General features: G+C 46.3%; 7 protein-coding genes across 7 annotated transcripts; 3 read left to right on the top strand and 4 right to left on the bottom strand.

Moving 5' to 3' along the window:
* Positions 1 to 645: 645 nt before the first annotated feature.
* On the bottom strand, positions 646 to 2,002 carry FSST1_008724 (uncharacterized protein; the record flags this gene model as incomplete). Its single annotated transcript, XM_083225631.1, has 5 exons — positions 646 to 1,099; positions 1,148 to 1,542; positions 1,597 to 1,664; positions 1,711 to 1,747; positions 1,799 to 2,002. 5 exons carry the CDS (start codon positions 2,000 to 2,002, stop codon positions 646 to 648), a joined length of 1,158 nt encoding a protein of 385 aa, XP_083084685.1.
* A 1,607-nt stretch (positions 2,003 to 3,609) lies between these two features.
* On the top strand, positions 3,610 to 5,124 carry FSST1_008723 (transferase family-domain-containing protein; the record flags this gene model as incomplete). Its single annotated transcript, XM_083225630.1, has 1 exon — positions 3,610 to 5,124. One exon carries the CDS (start codon positions 3,610 to 3,612, stop codon positions 5,122 to 5,124), a length of 1,515 nt encoding a protein of 504 aa, XP_083084684.1.
* Positions 5,125 to 6,298: 1,174 nt separating this feature from the next.
* Positions 6,299 to 7,024, top strand: FSST1_008722 (Ribonuclease/ribotoxin; the record flags this gene model as incomplete). Its single annotated transcript, XM_083225629.1, has 1 exon — positions 6,299 to 7,024. The coding sequence occupies one exon, from the start codon at positions 6,299 to 6,301 to the stop codon at positions 7,022 to 7,024; it is 726 nt and encodes a 241-aa protein (XP_083084683.1).
* Positions 7,025 to 7,443: 419 nt separating this feature from the next.
* On the bottom strand, positions 7,444 to 7,716 carry FSST1_008721 (uncharacterized protein; the record flags this gene model as incomplete). Its single annotated transcript, XM_083225628.1, has 1 exon — positions 7,444 to 7,716. The coding sequence occupies one exon, from the start codon at positions 7,714 to 7,716 to the stop codon at positions 7,444 to 7,446; it is 273 nt and encodes a 90-aa protein (XP_083084682.1).
* A 546-nt stretch (positions 7,717 to 8,262) lies between these two features.
* On the bottom strand, positions 8,263 to 9,882 carry FSST1_008720 (cytochrome P450; the record flags this gene model as incomplete). The annotated part of the gene is made up of 3 exons (XM_083225627.1): positions 8,263 to 8,950; positions 8,999 to 9,620; positions 9,672 to 9,882. 3 exons carry the CDS (start codon positions 9,880 to 9,882, stop codon positions 8,263 to 8,265), a joined length of 1,521 nt encoding a protein of 506 aa, XP_083084681.1.
* A 1,832-nt stretch (positions 9,883 to 11,714) lies between these two features.
* Positions 11,715 to 12,911, top strand: FSST1_008719 (uncharacterized protein; the record flags this gene model as incomplete). The annotated part of the gene is made up of 3 exons (XM_083225626.1): positions 11,715 to 11,838; positions 11,906 to 12,419; positions 12,479 to 12,911. 3 exons carry the CDS (start codon positions 11,715 to 11,717, stop codon positions 12,909 to 12,911), a joined length of 1,071 nt encoding a protein of 356 aa, XP_083084680.1.
* A 167-nt stretch (positions 12,912 to 13,078) lies between these two features.
* On the bottom strand, positions 13,079 to 15,056 carry FSST1_008718 (uncharacterized protein; the record flags this gene model as incomplete). The annotated part of the gene is made up of 4 exons (XM_083225625.1): positions 13,079 to 13,429; positions 13,481 to 14,315; positions 14,370 to 14,752; positions 14,802 to 15,056. The coding sequence occupies 4 exons, from the start codon at positions 15,054 to 15,056 to the stop codon at positions 13,079 to 13,081; spliced, it is 1,824 nt and encodes a 607-aa protein (XP_083084679.1).
* Positions 15,057 to 15,329: the final 273 nt, after the last annotated feature.

The following is a 15,329-nucleotide window of genomic DNA, read 5'->3' as shown; positions in this document are numbered from 1 at the left end:
GTATAAGCATTTAACCCCAGAAGATAAGGTGCAAAGAACGGTTCTTAACTCAGATAGTATAAGCCCCCGGCCACGCGAAGTAAGTCGCTTGCTCTACCATGCATTTTTGCGTAATTCGGTAGCGGGCGCCACGAAGATACTGATCTACTATTGGTTACAGAGCTGACTTATCCATTTATGAACTCTTATAGTGACTGTAGGCCGGTATTAGTAAGTGGTTTTTGTGCCGCGCGCTATCGAATTACATAAAAATGCACGGGTATTCAGCTAATATCACACAACTAGTACATCGACGGAAGTAGGTCGTAACAAAGTCAAATTAAATGGTAAAAATACAAAAAGTCTTTCATTTGATGGCCTTTAGTCGCTGTCTTCGTTCGCACTTGAGTGTCATTCCATATAGTCTTTTTTTGGTTGCCAATTGCGTGCCGACCGTCGAGCCAATGCCAGCTCTTCTTCCGACTCAAAGCTACTCTCTCCACGATAATGACCTCTTGTACCGCATTGCTTGCCTTCCTAACACTTTGTTGGGGCTTTATATTAGCTTGCGCAAGTATCTGCGCAAGGCTTGCAAAGCGTTAGTTTGGATCTTGGACGATTTGAATTAATATATATAAAATAAAGGAAATTCTTTCTAAGTTCTGTCTAGATACTGCTATTAAGACCTTTCCTGTCATGACGTGTGACTGACACCTGAGTTGAGACAACAATGCCTTGTTCAACAGAGGATTCTTTGGTCTCTTTGTTATTCCAAGATGCCGCATCACTCGCTCCTCCTCGCCCAACATCATATGTAAGCTCAACCTCATCATCGTCGCTATGGAATCCAGTTCCCTTTGTTCGGTTGGCGCTGAATAGCTGAAAATGCTTGGATCCTGATTTAGATAGTTCGTTTCCCCCAGAAGGCGTGCCCCGTGATGTCGCACTCATGCGACCGAGTCGGAAGAGAGGTGCTAGGGTAGGGAGACATGCTGAAATGATGGCGACGGACGGCTCCAGACTTGACCAGGCAAATGAAGGGCCCATCCACCATGTGGCATCGAGGTTTTGGAAGAAACCCCAGAGGTAGTAGATACGAGCGATACTGGCGACACAGACACTGGAAAAGGTCAATACTATAGTGATACACATGGCTTGGAGAACTTACAAGCTACCGAGAAGCATAATGCAGATAACTGAAACCTTGGTCTTGTTGTTCATTTGCAAAGCCCAGATACGGGGAATAGGGACGCTTAGGATGACAATGTCATTCACCATGTTCATAACTCCCAGCACAAGGAAGAATAGCTTCACATCTATACACTTTCCCTCGGCGCCGATGTACTGGTTCCAGAAAAAGCTGACAGGCTTGCATGCGAAAGCCATTGTGATCCAAAGTATGAAGGGATAGCAACTCGTCAAGCAGGTTGCAACATAAAACATTATCGTATAAGCACGACTCTTATTGATGCCGAGTGGGAAGAGTCGACGGTAGAGGAGGAGAATGCTAATTTTGACGGACGTAACGGCGAGGGCGTATACGAAAGGCTCGGCGTAAACGATCTGGCGTCAAGTATCAGTATGGAACGACCAAAGCGGTATACAAGCTTAACATACCTTGAAAACTTCCACGAGTGTCATAATCTTGATGGACCAAACATGTGCTCCAGAACCATGTTGGCCAGCTAGAAAGCATTAGTCCCATGACTATCCACTCTCTAGAAGACATACCTAAGATTGTCATTGAGACAGTAGCAGCAGCACAAAACTACAGAGAAAGGTTAAAATTATTGCGTGAATGAAAGCATGGTTGACTTACCAAGCTCACCAACACAGCCCAATCATCCATCTCCAGCTGGGCAGATTTCATGTTTCTCACATAGAAGCGCAAAGCGACCACCAAGAAGGCAATTCCAAGAATGACACAAGTAACAATATTGTACGTTGTGATTTGATGTTGGCTGAGATCCATATCTTTGGGTGGTGGGCCAAAGATGGCGACGATATTGGGATCCAGTTCCATGGTTCAGAGCAGAGATACAGCCGTCCTAGCTTAGACGCATGTAGAAATGGAATCTGGCGGCGGCTTTCTCAAGCTTGCCCATCGGGTCGTTAAATCATTAATAAATAATGAAATGCAAAAATTGTCCGGTCCAAAAGCAAACAGAGAAAATGGGTAACGACATGAAACGATACGGGGATGTCGTTTCTTTTTCCTTCATGGCAACCATTCCTTCTTCCCACTTCCGCATATTGTGCCTTGGACGAAGCGTCAATCTTTAGCCGTTACGGACAGCCTGTATGCTCTCTTCATTTTAGTCGAAATTGGGACCTGTAGTGAATCTCTGCTCAATGACAAACAGCCCACATGTTGAAAACTCGGAACGCGTAGTGGGAGGGGCATTTTGAAGTGTCCACTCTGATGCTACCCTTTGTGGGATGGATCATGTTCCTTCGCCCCCATTGTCCACATCGTACCGCCCGATACCTGCCGCGATTCCCGAGTCTAGGAACAAAGCACAAGCTCGGAATTTGTTCCATTGAAGAACGATATTGATTCCCATAGCTGTTGAGATACAGACTTCCGCAATCGACACTAAGTTCTGACAGTAATCTGAGTGTAGGTCTTGCCAAGACACATTGAGGCTCTGGTATACGCTAGTCAGGACGAACAGGCCACTCGGTATTCAACCCTTGTCATCCGCGCAACCGTTTCCAGTCCGCGTGTGACAAGGATCAACACCCGGGAGACAGGCAGGTTCCGGGACCTCATTTATGGGCCGGAATGTTTACATATGCAACGTCGCAATCATGGCTAGGAGAAACTGCTCCAGAGCCCCGGACAGCAGTTTGACCAGGACTTTCTCGATTTGGCGTTGCAATGCCGAATTGACGCAGGGGTAATGACCGAGGGAAAGGAATCCTACAAGCCGGAGAGGTATCGATCAGCCGATGAATGATGCAAGAATGATCCCAGGTATCGGATTATAGCCGTTGGTGTGGTGTAGTTTGGCGTCCTGAAGAAACGTCCCTAGGGGCTATCCACTCACGTAAACAGCAAATCTCTTCTCCTCTCCTTTCAGCCAACAAGTTAATAAGGGTCCAATTGAATGCTCCTTATCTTCATGTTGATCCATGCCTGAATTCAGTTACTGATCGTTAAACTTCAAATAGCATCCTTGATAATAGACGGATCCACTCGGAACGCGCCAATAACGGATACTCAAGAAGATTGGCCGAACTCCAATTAGTAACAATCCCGATCCCTATTGTTTGTTTGTGTAGCAGTCTGTTGCTCTCTAGCTCGCTCGCGTTAGCTCTGTTGGATGGTTGAACAGACTAGAGCGAGACCCTGCAACAGTAACAATTCAACGTATCTGTAGTAGAACATGAACCCAGCAACGAGAAAATGCTCGGGGGCCGAAACCCGGTGGCGGACAGCCTCGCGTCACCACAGATGCTCCTTTTGGCACGAGTATTAGAAGCCAGGCATGTCCGCAACAGACGAGCCAGAACCCAAAAGTGCCATATCCACCACAGTTACATCCATTCTACCCCTTCCCGATCCTTTACTGATTCCCCCAATAAATTGCACCAACCTCCAATCAGCAACTAGCCAAGCAGACCATTATGGCTGCTATTCCATCTCAGATCTCGGTCGTCGACCAACCACACGAAGTCTCTGTCAAGAATGCCATGACTGAGCAGGTCACCGAGGTCGTAGACCTTGCGCCCCCCCTACTTCCCACGGAGAAGATTGGCCCGATGGGTTGGGTCAGACTCGTCTACCACTTTGAGCTACCCGAGAACTACGATGCCAATGAGTTGACCACAATCTTCAAGAAGAGTTACTCTGCATTCAAGGACCGCGTTCCTATTGCAGGCTGCGAGTTTGTTCCTACACCTACATACCTCGAGGATGGTGAACTACAACTCCGTCATTATGGTGATGAGATTGAACATGACTTCAAGGTGAAGGACCTTCGAAATGAAGACTTCCCTTCTTTCGAGGAACTCAAGGCACAGGGCTTTCCTTCCTCGGCTCTAGACCCTGATGTCGTCTGTCAACGAGGTCTTGGTGGAGAGTGGCCTGCCGCTGGCGTTGACAGACTCAACACCACCATGATGCAACTCAACTTCATCAAGGGTGGTCTCCTTCTCAACATGCTCTTCCTCCACGCTGCCGTCGATGCAGCCTGCATGTACAAGTTTACCAAGCTTCTCGCCGAAGAGGTCCGAAAGGCTCAGGGACTTTCTATCTCTGAGCCAGCTGAAGTCCCTGTGGCAGACCGAGCCAAGGTCGCCAAGTCTTCAGGCGCCAAGCCTGGTAACCCTGAAGACCACGCTGAGTACCTCGAGATCCCTTTTACACCCACAGGCCCTCCTGAGAAGTTGGCTATGCCTATCGCCCATGGCAACGTCTTTTACTTCTCACCTGAGAAGATTCAAGCCCTAAAGGAACTCGCTTCCCCTGCCAACGCCAAGCACTTCAAGTCAAATAAGGACAATGCCCCCTTCATTTCCACCAACGATGCTATCACAGCTCTCGTCTGGCGCTGCACTATGAACGCTCAGCACAAGCATAAGGAGGATGACGCTAAGCCCGCGGGACCTTCCATGCTTGGCCTCGCCCTTGATGCTCGTCGTCGATATGCTGGCCAAGATGTTCACAAACACACTCTTGGTAATATTCTTGGGTTTGCCCCTGCTATCATGGACATTGATACCCTGATGAATGAGGACGATGTTACCCTGGCTGACGTCGCCTTGGTTGTCCGAGGTGCTGTCAACAAGTCCAAGGAGTCCTACCTCGATAGTATCACCGCTCGTGTCGAGCGTGTCGATAACGTGGCTCGACTTATCCCTACCATCTTCCTCGACATGCCAGGCAACCACGCTCTTCTGTCTTCATGGAGAGAGTTCCCATTCTACGACATCAAGTGGGGTCCGGCCCTGGGTGAAAAGATTCTTGCTGTCCGGCCTCCCAAGGTGGGAGTCACACACTCTATGCATGTCCTTCTGCCTGAACGACCTGGCGCTGGCCCTGGTATCGAGGTCTTTGTGAACACTGAAAATGATGCTATGCAGACTCTTCTCAATAACACATTGTGGAGACAATTTGCTGAGGGACCTGAGAGAGTTTAGTGTTTGGCATGAAGGTTTATCAAAATAGTTTTAGTAAAATGAAATGTATAATTCGAGCATAATTAACAACCCTACGAAACCCTTTGATCAGGCAACTCTTCTTCCCAAGGTCTTAAACTCGTGATGTGACAAAGTCATGAATTTTAAAATCGTTTTTTGAACTAACGTGTCTGGATGACGTGGATTAGTGTCCCAGAGCGACATAGCTGGGAGTTTGTTTGCACGAGTTCATGTCAATATACACGAAAGACAGAGCCCTGTTCCGACACGGCTCAACCCTATTCAAACTTTAATCACGTTAGCTCATTTGACGACGTAATGTCAACCTGGGGAAGGGGATTTTAACGGGTGTTGGTCTAACATTAGGTTTACTTCTGAGGAAAAAGTTAATTTGTCGTAAGGCTGAAACAGATGGTCTGAGCACACTTGCGTTAGGGAGATCTTCATCGCACCCTTGTTGAACTCTAATTCTATTGACTACACTTTTGGTAACGAAATAGTGTTCAGTAATTTACTACATTGGCTCATACCGTAGAAAGTGTAACAAGGGGACTCATGCCATGTCCCCTGGGAAGGTAATAGAGTAATTATCTGGAAGTTTAATCTCACCAATTCTATAAAATGCCCTCTTCTCCCTCTGTTCTCTCACTCTCAACTCAGACCTTTCACCACAGTCGTTCGTCTTTCCGCACTCAGCTTACTCTGATTTTATCGCTTCCAGCCTTCAACTTTCAGACTCAGCTTTCAGCTTCAACATACTCTACTTTTAGATATCACCATATCCAGCTACCAGCAGATATATCGTTACCTAGGCTCGATAGGTTTGAAAGCTGCGATACCCTCATTCACACGCACCTTTTCTTGTCACGTTGTGAACATCCAGAGTTCTGCAGTCAACCTATCGACTCATACTTTATTCTTGGTCATTCTTGACCATTCTTTTTAACGACGACATATTGTTCCAATTATTAATTGGTCATTTTATTATCGACGACATCCGACTACTTCGTTATATATCGAAGTTTTTAGCAACAAGATCAGCAAAACCAACTATAATATCAGCGACAGTCACAGCGCTATTGCTTTGATCTACGTCACATTACTATTTATCGGCTATATCATCGCACTTCTTCTCAGAAGCTCCCAGTCGATTACTCATACTCTCACCCTAATCATGTCTCTCACATTTGCTGCTCTAGCGGAGCATACTCAACATATGGCTTCCATGTCTATGTCTCCTCCTCCATCCCGCAAGACCGATGACGATAATTTCTCGGAGTGTTCGTACTATTCACTGGCCGACCTACAGTACGACAGATGGTATCGCAACATCCCAGCCAGTCAAATCCGGGAACAAGCCATGGAGGTGCCAGATTCCCCAGCACCAACCAACGCATTGTATCCTCGGAAGTTCCATAATAACGAACGACTGGGACTGAAGTCTTGCGGCCCCTGGAAAGAGTACCCTTTTTGTCTGAATAAGCGGTACAGCCATGGCTCACCTGGGCCAGTTCGAATGATCGTCAACCCTGCAAAGCCGGAGGATGTGGACGTGGTTTATCATCCGACACAAGGCAACAGGAAGGTCTGTTTGGCGAAGTACCGCCCGAAGGGGTACAAGAACGGCGCTTGTCTCAAGCCGTCGCCACACAACCCACTGCCGGCCAACAATACTTTCGGCATTCCTGAAGGGATGACTTACCAGGGTCATGACGTCTATCAAGGTCCGGGAGCCTACTACTACCCACAACAGCAGTCAATGACTGCACCAATGATTCCTGCAATTCAGGCAGCGATGCTTCCTCTGGGATATCCCAGTTATTCTTCAACAATGCCCACCTGGGGGCAGTACATTCCAGGGTATACTACATATAATTATACCAATGAATATACTCATTAAACCCCCTGTCTGAAATTTAGTACTCTCCTGGGTTGAACCCATTATCTTACTATGTGACATTTACGTTTATATGTAATCATTTTCTTGACAAATCATTCAGACATTTTATATCTATGTTCTAGTGTGTAAATAGATTATATCGCATATAGAACTCGTGATCTCAAAATATGATATCGTTGTGCTCAATGTACAAAGAATAGGTTAGACATATAGGTATAGATCTGGTTTGAATGGTGTTGTAAGTTGGCAGTGAAACTTGAGTCTTTTGTTAAGGAGGAAAACTATTGTTGTGGGTTCAGGTTGTCTCTTCTTGCTAAGGTAGGGAGGCACGAAGACTTCTTATCTACACCACCCAGAAATTGCCTTTCATACCTTCTCGTTTTTTCTATCTACTATAGCTTGTTTATTTTCCACTCCCTTCACTCTTCCTTGACCTCTTCTCGCTTCAGGCCATTGTCACCACCCCTAGCTCGAAGCTCATCCAATAGATTTAGTGGCTCGCGAGACAGGCAGTTAATCTTTACATATCCGGGACGCTCTGGTATATCAAAGCAGATTTCGACACTGCGGTATCCGGTTGCATCTCTAGGATAAATCGCGTGGCAGGCAGCTGCTAATTTGTACTGATCGGCTACAAGATCATTGTTTATCCAGTGCGTGAAGGTCGGCAGGAAGTTCGCAAAGGTTTGCATGATTCTATAATGGATTGTATGTATATATAATAGATATAGTAATTGATTTCGAAGATGACGATTGCGTTTGTGTTATTCGAGAGCTTGATAGTCGGAGTTCAGAATATTCAAGGCCCTACGGGGGCTTTTATAGGCATGCCTAGATCTTAATCGCGGAGACAATATCTATACATTTCACGGGACTTTTAATCACCGTGTAAGTAGCAATGGTGAGTTTGTAGAACTGCTTATCATTTGCATTGACTTGATTTCAAAGACAAAGTTTTGCTTGACTGTTTGACGGTCAAAGTCCAACATAATGATTCTGTGTTAAATCTTGTCGTCCTACCAGTAGGGTCCAAGAAATTTATTTACGTAGTCACACAATTGTCTCATTATCTCCAATGTTTGTTGAGAAATCCCGTTTGGCCTATAACATGTTGAATGGCAGCATCGAATCACCGCATGAAACGGAAAATCACAGAACACGAGGGTTACATTCACCAGTGAAGTAGTTTGTTTCAACAAGTTCTTATGGATGTCTCCTGTGTTATCGGAAGCTAGAAATCAAGCAGCAGCATCCCGCCTGGAGATCTTGATGTTCATGTCCTCAAAGTAACTCACACCACCATTAACTACATACTTGCCCCTCTTCGATTCATCCACCCACTCCACATTGAAACTCCTCAAGAACAACAGAGGACCTTTATAAAGCTCCATTCTTGCAATGTCCTGCCCAAGACAGACCCTGGGTCCATACCCGAAGCCCATACTGTACTTGTTGTAAATCTTGGCCTTGTCAACGTCTAACCAGCGCTCGGGCTTGAAGATCTCAGCGTCATCTCCGTAGATGTTGGGGTCGCGGTGAACTAGCCAGGGGTTGCAAGTCACTTCAGTACCCTCGGGAACGAAGTGGCCACAGATCTCGAGGCCACCTGGAGGAACGATACGGGGGAAGATGTTGGGTGCGGAAGGCGTTAGACGGAGCGATTCCTTGACGCAGGCGATATAGTAAGGACAATGCTCTACTACCTCGTCGTACTGCGGTATTTCAGAGAGGCTTCCTGCTGCTGTGGCCTCATCAATCTCAGTGAGTAGTCTCTTATAAATATCCGGGCTCCTAAGAATGTGAACCATCATGGCTTGGAAGGCTGTGCCGGTCGTATCAGCACCTGCGAGTAAGACGAGCAGAATCTCGGCTTTGATATAGTTGATATCCAGTGGCTTGTCGTCCTCGTCTCGCGCCTCAATAAAGCTGCGATGTATTAGTGATATGTCTTGGGTATTTATCGTCCCTACTTACGTTTGTAAAAGGTCTATACGACCACCCGTGGAACCATTGTCGATATCCTTGAAGCGCTGTTCAATCAAGCGATCGCGAAAGCGCATCAACGTTCCGATACCGGAGTTTTGCTCGGGACTGGCGACCATATACTTGCCCAAGAAAGTGCTCTTGACCCAGTTGGTAAAGGGATACAGTCTGGCCATGATACCGAAAGGTGTCAGACCGTCATGGAAGCCTTGGATGAGGCCCTCAACATCTTTGCCCTCCTTGACAAAACCGAACGGAGCACCAAAGCCGACCTCAGAGATGATATCATATGCCATGAACACGGCCCAGGGAGCAAAGTCGAATGGTTTATTGGTAGCAGCAAAGTCCCGTTGGAGACGGTTCATCCATGTGTTGATGTTGCCGTCGATCAAGGGTTCCATCTTCTTGATGTTTGTCAAACTGTAGAGAGGGGCAGCAACCTTCCTATACTTTGTGTGCATTACGGAGTCCTGCATGTTAAAGAGTGACTCATCTTTGCCAAAACTTCCGGTAATGTAATGCTTCGACTTGTTTGCATGGCGGTTGTAGATTTTCGGTAGCTCAGTCGCGTCACTGACCAGCAGCATAGTGGGCGTGATTCGGATAATAGGTCCTTTAAGATGTTAATTCTATTTGCTGTTAGATGTTGATTACGATATCATACCATGTTTCTTGTGAAGGTCCTGAAAGGTCTCGCATTCTGACGCTTCCACGTTGTGATACGTGATCCAGAGCCGTGTGACACTTCCCCAGAAGTTACCAGGGAACTTTGCGAGAGGATGCAAGAAACGATACTTGACAATCTGCCAAACAACGCAGAACAAGATGTAAGCGACGCCCAAAAGGGCGACGTTGACGATACTGAGCAAAGCCATAATCGTTTACCAAATTCCCGAATTTGAGAGAATGATAAACGAAAGTTTAAATGAACCAATTGTGAGAAACAAGAAAATAATCAAGCGCCCTTTTGGGGTTTGAACAGGAAATACGCCAGGGATGAATGAATGCACATGAAGATGATCGTCGCTAAAGAACCACAACGGCTTGCACATCCGGATACCCCAGCAGCCTCTAGTCTTAATTAGGACTCGAGCCTGAAGTCTGAACCCAACATTTGTTGCAAGAATGCCTTTAACGAAGATCCATTTCCGAGATCGTTCAAAGGTCCGTAATTGTTATGCTATGCATGCACCCAAGTGGACTTGGTGTTGGTTGTCGGAACTGGTCTTCTCTGGCGAGATCCATGGCTCTCATGCATTAAAATTGACGTCTGTCTCGGCTGTCAGGTAATAATGGTGGGAGCCCACTAATTGACGTACCTGAAATTACATAGTATGTCTGCGAGGAAGTCAACCAACAGGCTTGGCATCACAGTTGGCACGTCTGTATACTTGTGCAAGGACGCAAGACGGAACCTTTGCGAGAAAATTCTGACCCTGGTAGTGCCCACCGTCGTACTAGGATCGTCATATTCAACTCCTAATATAATACATGGTCAGCACTCTACTGTCATTACAATACCACATTTTCACATACAGATGTCGGGTCTTGATACTCTGTAAGTTGAGCAGTACAGCAGCGGCAATCTACGAATCTCGATAAAGGAGTCGACACAAGATCGTCTCCTATCTTGTCCTTGTGCGGAATCTCCACTGTCGTATGATCTGATGTTACCACTATGCAGCAGATCCTTGCCATTGAATCGGCTAAATCAGAGGAGGACCTTGTTGGTCGCTCGCAAGCCCACAAAAGTAGTAATGAAAAGCTAGGCGGGTCCTTGTGTCAATTATGTATCATGGAGAAAATGATTGCTCAGTTTCTGTAAACAAGAAAAAGGAGTAACAGAAAACAAGGCTTTGCGGCTGAAGTGGGTAGTGTAAAGTCAATTTGTATGACATGTTCCCGGCACGTTAAGCTAAATTAATAGACTAACGGCCCGCTGTCCTAGCTCGAATTAATAGGAATAGACTCAACGGTGAAGAGAACAACAGCAGCTGGTTGGTGTGAAAGGTGTTGGTCAGAACTGTGACAACTAGGCTAGGGGAGAGATTACGCGAGAAAGCAAGAACCGAGGCTGCTTCGGCCTTCGCGTAGATAACTGATCGACCATTTCCTCCACTATCAGCGGGTCTTTCAGTCCGAGTTGCCCGACCTGAGCATGATCCCAGAAGCCAATCATGGACTAAAAGTCGACATCGAATCCACTATTTGCACCAAATGCAACGTTGTTGGTTCTATCAAAAATCTTCGTCGACGAGTTAAACACCGCAAAATGTTGCACTTCTCCTGAACATTGCTTTTGCTTCCACAAACCAGGTTCTGAATCCATGTCAAAGAGGCTCTTTAATATGACAATCTTGTCAAAACTTGACAAGAGCCAAGCCTCCAAGATCACCCCGAAGGATGACGCGAAACGAGGCGAGCGGCGAACCATAGAGATGCTTACCAGTTGACGTCTGTGCAGCCGCCATATGTTACAGATGAGAAAGGGATTAGCATAATACCGACGAGTTAATCATTTCAAAGGATCTTTGTAATGAAACTATCTGCTAGTCTCAGTTGCCCAACAATTAGGGATTCTTGCATTTAACAAGGCTCATTCTTCCAAATAAACTAAAGGTTTGAACCACGTAATCTTCCATTCATTCCTTTCTTACTTGCATTTTTGTCTTTCTTTCTTTCTTTTATCAGTTGAGTAATTGCAATAATGGAGTCGCAAGGTCCTACGGTTAACTCGGTTGCCATCGTCTTTGCAGTCATCAGCTTCATCGCTGTCGTGCTTCGCTTATGGGCACGAGCCTTTATTGTTAGATCAGTGGGTAATGACGACTGTAAGTATGAACTAGGCCCACAAACCCACCGCTGGCACTCACTCGTTGTCTCTAACTCTCGCCAAAGATCTAATTTGCGTGGGCGCTTTACTCTCATGGTCATTCATCGCCTGCACAATAGCTTCCGTGAACCATGGCCTCGGTAGTCACTTCGAGGATGTTCAGAAGCGAGGCCCAGATAACCTTACTGCGTACAGTCAAATCGTTTGGCTGTCGTCCATCTTTTACAATGCTTGCCTAGGCTTCATCAAGATCTCGGTTCTAGCCTTGTACACCCGGCTGGGTGATAAGGTACTCCGCAAGACAGCTTTCTTCATGATGGGAGTGGTGGGCTGTCAGGCTGGAGGTAATGTGTTGGCTTGCATTTTCCAATGCACGCCAATTGCGGCAGCCTATGATGTTACGATCCCGACCACGGAGAAGAAGTGCGTTGACATCAATGCATTCTACCTTGCCAACGCGGCTGTCAACATCTTCACAGACATCCTCACTTATTCACTACCAATCCCGTTGATAATAAGACTTCGCGTTCCTCGACGACAAAAGATCAGCTTGGCCATCATCCTTGGTCTCGGGCTATTGTAAGTACCCTTTTACCTTTACCTGCGGCTAGCACTAGAACCCAGTACTGACAAATTAGTGCCTGCATCTCTTCCATCATCCGAATCACCTACATCCCTCCCATGCTCACATCAACTGATCCAACGTGGGTTATCTCCAACGCCATGTACTGGTCCGTTATCGAAACCAACATCGGTATCCTCGCCGCTTCAATCCCGTCCTATAAAGCTATCGCCAAAAAGTATGCCCCACGTCTTCTCGGGACCAGTGGTATCTCCAGCAACAAGCTATCAGGCTTCAAGCAGATGCCTGTTGAGCTACGAGGAAATAGTGTGCCAGGTACTGGTGCGCCAAAAAGCACATTTGAGACGAACATCAAGAATGGGCTTGACGACAACAGTAGTGAAGAAGTGTTAGTTATGCCCAACGGCCAGATTGGTGTTAAGACCGATATTGTTTTTCGGTATGAACAGAACATGGAGAATGGACATAGCCATGATGGACGGATCTAAAGTGGACAGTACTCGGAGGAAATGCTTGCTACAAAGAAATCAAAAGACATTGCATCGTATTTGCAGACGACCATACTGTATCTCAATCAAATCATATGATGATACCTTCAATGATACTCCAAATCACGCTCCAGCTATACTATAATCCATATTTGCTCTCAATGATATCAAACCGATGTCATGATTTGACTTGCCCATGTCTTCGACCCCCAAAGAAGACGTTTTTCTTGAACCCAGACCAATCTATCATCTCTGATGATCAGCTCGGGATCAGACATGTACAATTTCTGTTGTAAATAGGAGCCAACAACGAATTCGCGGTCGCCGAGAGCCATGTGTTTTAGACAATATGCCTTCTCCCAGACGAATTCGCCATTTTCGTCAGCAATATTCAAGAGGCTCTCTATCATCTTGATGCAAAACGTCTTTTTGTTGACACGATAGTTCCGAATGTTAAACGTAGAGCAGATCAGTGTTTCGAGATTTCTAGCACGCAATATCGATCGTGCTATTCCATCCTAGATAATTTATTAACAAGGTTCGTGGTGTCGAATACAGTTGCGACTCACGAGGTCTTTGTCTTGCAGCTGGATTTCAAGTACTCGCAGCCGAGGTAAATCCTGTGTCAAGACTCTGAGGTTATTGACTGAAGCGTACGCTGGATCCCTCCTTGTATATCGAAAGCGCAATGACTCAAGGCCCTTGTGCATAATGATGACCTGCTGTAGTCGACTCGATATGCCACTATTGTTCACGGATCTATCCTCCAATGTGTTATGGTTGTGGATCTCGAGAGAGGTCAGTGTGTCGAACGATGCTATGAATCTGCATATACCCTCCATATGTACTTCAGAAGCCAGTGCGTTCGGTTGGTCAGCGTGCATATCCAACACAAGATGTCGTAGCCGAATAGTGCCGACGTCAGCCTTGTTGAACGAATTCTCAAGAGACTTGAAGAAGGTCATTTTTCCTTCTTCCAACCGCATCATCTTGAGCTTTCTTAGCTGTAGAAAATTTACGGAACGGAGAATGTTGGAGAGGCAAGTTTCGCTATCGCCTACCGATGAGGGACCGGTTAGCATGAGCGATTTGAGTGCGGGAAAAATAGGTGACTCGTTCATGGAATCCGTATTGGCCTCCAAAACTCCATCCTCTCCGACGTTGTCGAAGCTTAACGGCCACCGCGTGTACCGGATCGCTAAGCTTTCCAAGGTTGAGGACGAGTTCAGTATCATGGTTTTGAGACTATTCTCCCTGGGGAAAGACCTGAGCCCAAAACGCATGTTGCTGATGGAGAGATGTTTGAGGTCCCGCAGCTGCGACAGAGACCGGGTGCTGATTGAGGGGCCTCGAATGTGCAACGCTTTGAGAGTTTTCAGTGCAACAATACTGGATGCCATCGATCTTTAATGTAATGATTAGCTTTCGTGGATCAGCAAGTCAGGAATAGAAGCTTACGCCGACCACTCTGTTGTATCCAATACCTCAAGATTAGTCAAATTCTTCAACGCTTCCTCCAGCGTTTTCATTACGACTTTCTTACGACTCTCTTCAGGATCAATGGTGCCGATGGTCATTTGCCGGACATATTTTGCGCAACCTGGAACAGCGTCTTGATCTAGACGACTGGAGAATCTTTCTTGGAGGCCTTTATAGTACTCCATTTTCTTCAACTGTTTCTTCTGGGTGATACTCAGATGAGGTTCGAGGAGCCTGATGGCTTTGGCAATAGGGTCATAGTGTACTTCGACCGCAACGCTGTTGTGGATAATAGGCATCGCGATGGCGTAATAGCGTTTCGAGGTGATGGCCAAGTTGATCAGACTTTTGGAATGTTTTAACTAGAAGATGTTAGTGAGCAGCACGGATTAGTGAGATTTATCCACCAACATAGGCCAGGATGTTTTGCTGAATCTCTGCTGGAAGTACCGACAAGGCATCATCTGGGGCTGGTTGTCCATAGTGTCGCCCATGGCTCGTGAGAGCACGACTGTTCTTACTTCTAACCTGGACCTTCTTCTTCTTTCGTCCCAGTCGATGTGCTTCATTGGAACTGTGGGCTTTTCGCTTCCCAAGAGTATGGGGTTGGGTTGGTGCAACCGCCGACTCTTTAGCAGCGATTCGTGCGCTTCGCCTTGGCGTCATAGTCGATTTCTGATATGGTAAATAGAAATGAAAAAGATGAATTAAAAGAGAGAGAACAGGGAATGGGTTTGTTAATTTATGAAGGGATTTGCCAAGCTGAGGACAAAGAACCCGAGGACAAAGGCTCGTCCCTGTTTATTGATTGGCGGTTTTCCAACGCTTTGAGCCTATTCACAGTGGATCCTTCTTTCAGGGCTAAGCTCCATATATTCTCTGAGACTACCAATAGTGTCACTGCGATAAGATGGCTACTTAGATAGCCATCTCCGGATA

The sequence above is a fragment of the Fusarium sambucinum genome, chromosome II, assembly GCF_050947815.1.
Source record: "Fusarium sambucinum isolate potato_lamoka chromosome II, whole genome shotgun sequence".
Lineage (NCBI taxonomy): Eukaryota > Fungi > Ascomycota > Sordariomycetes > Hypocreales > Nectriaceae > Fusarium > Fusarium sambucinum.
The sequence above is the reverse complement of the archived record's forward strand: the minus strand, read 5'-3'. Positions and strand labels throughout refer to the sequence as shown.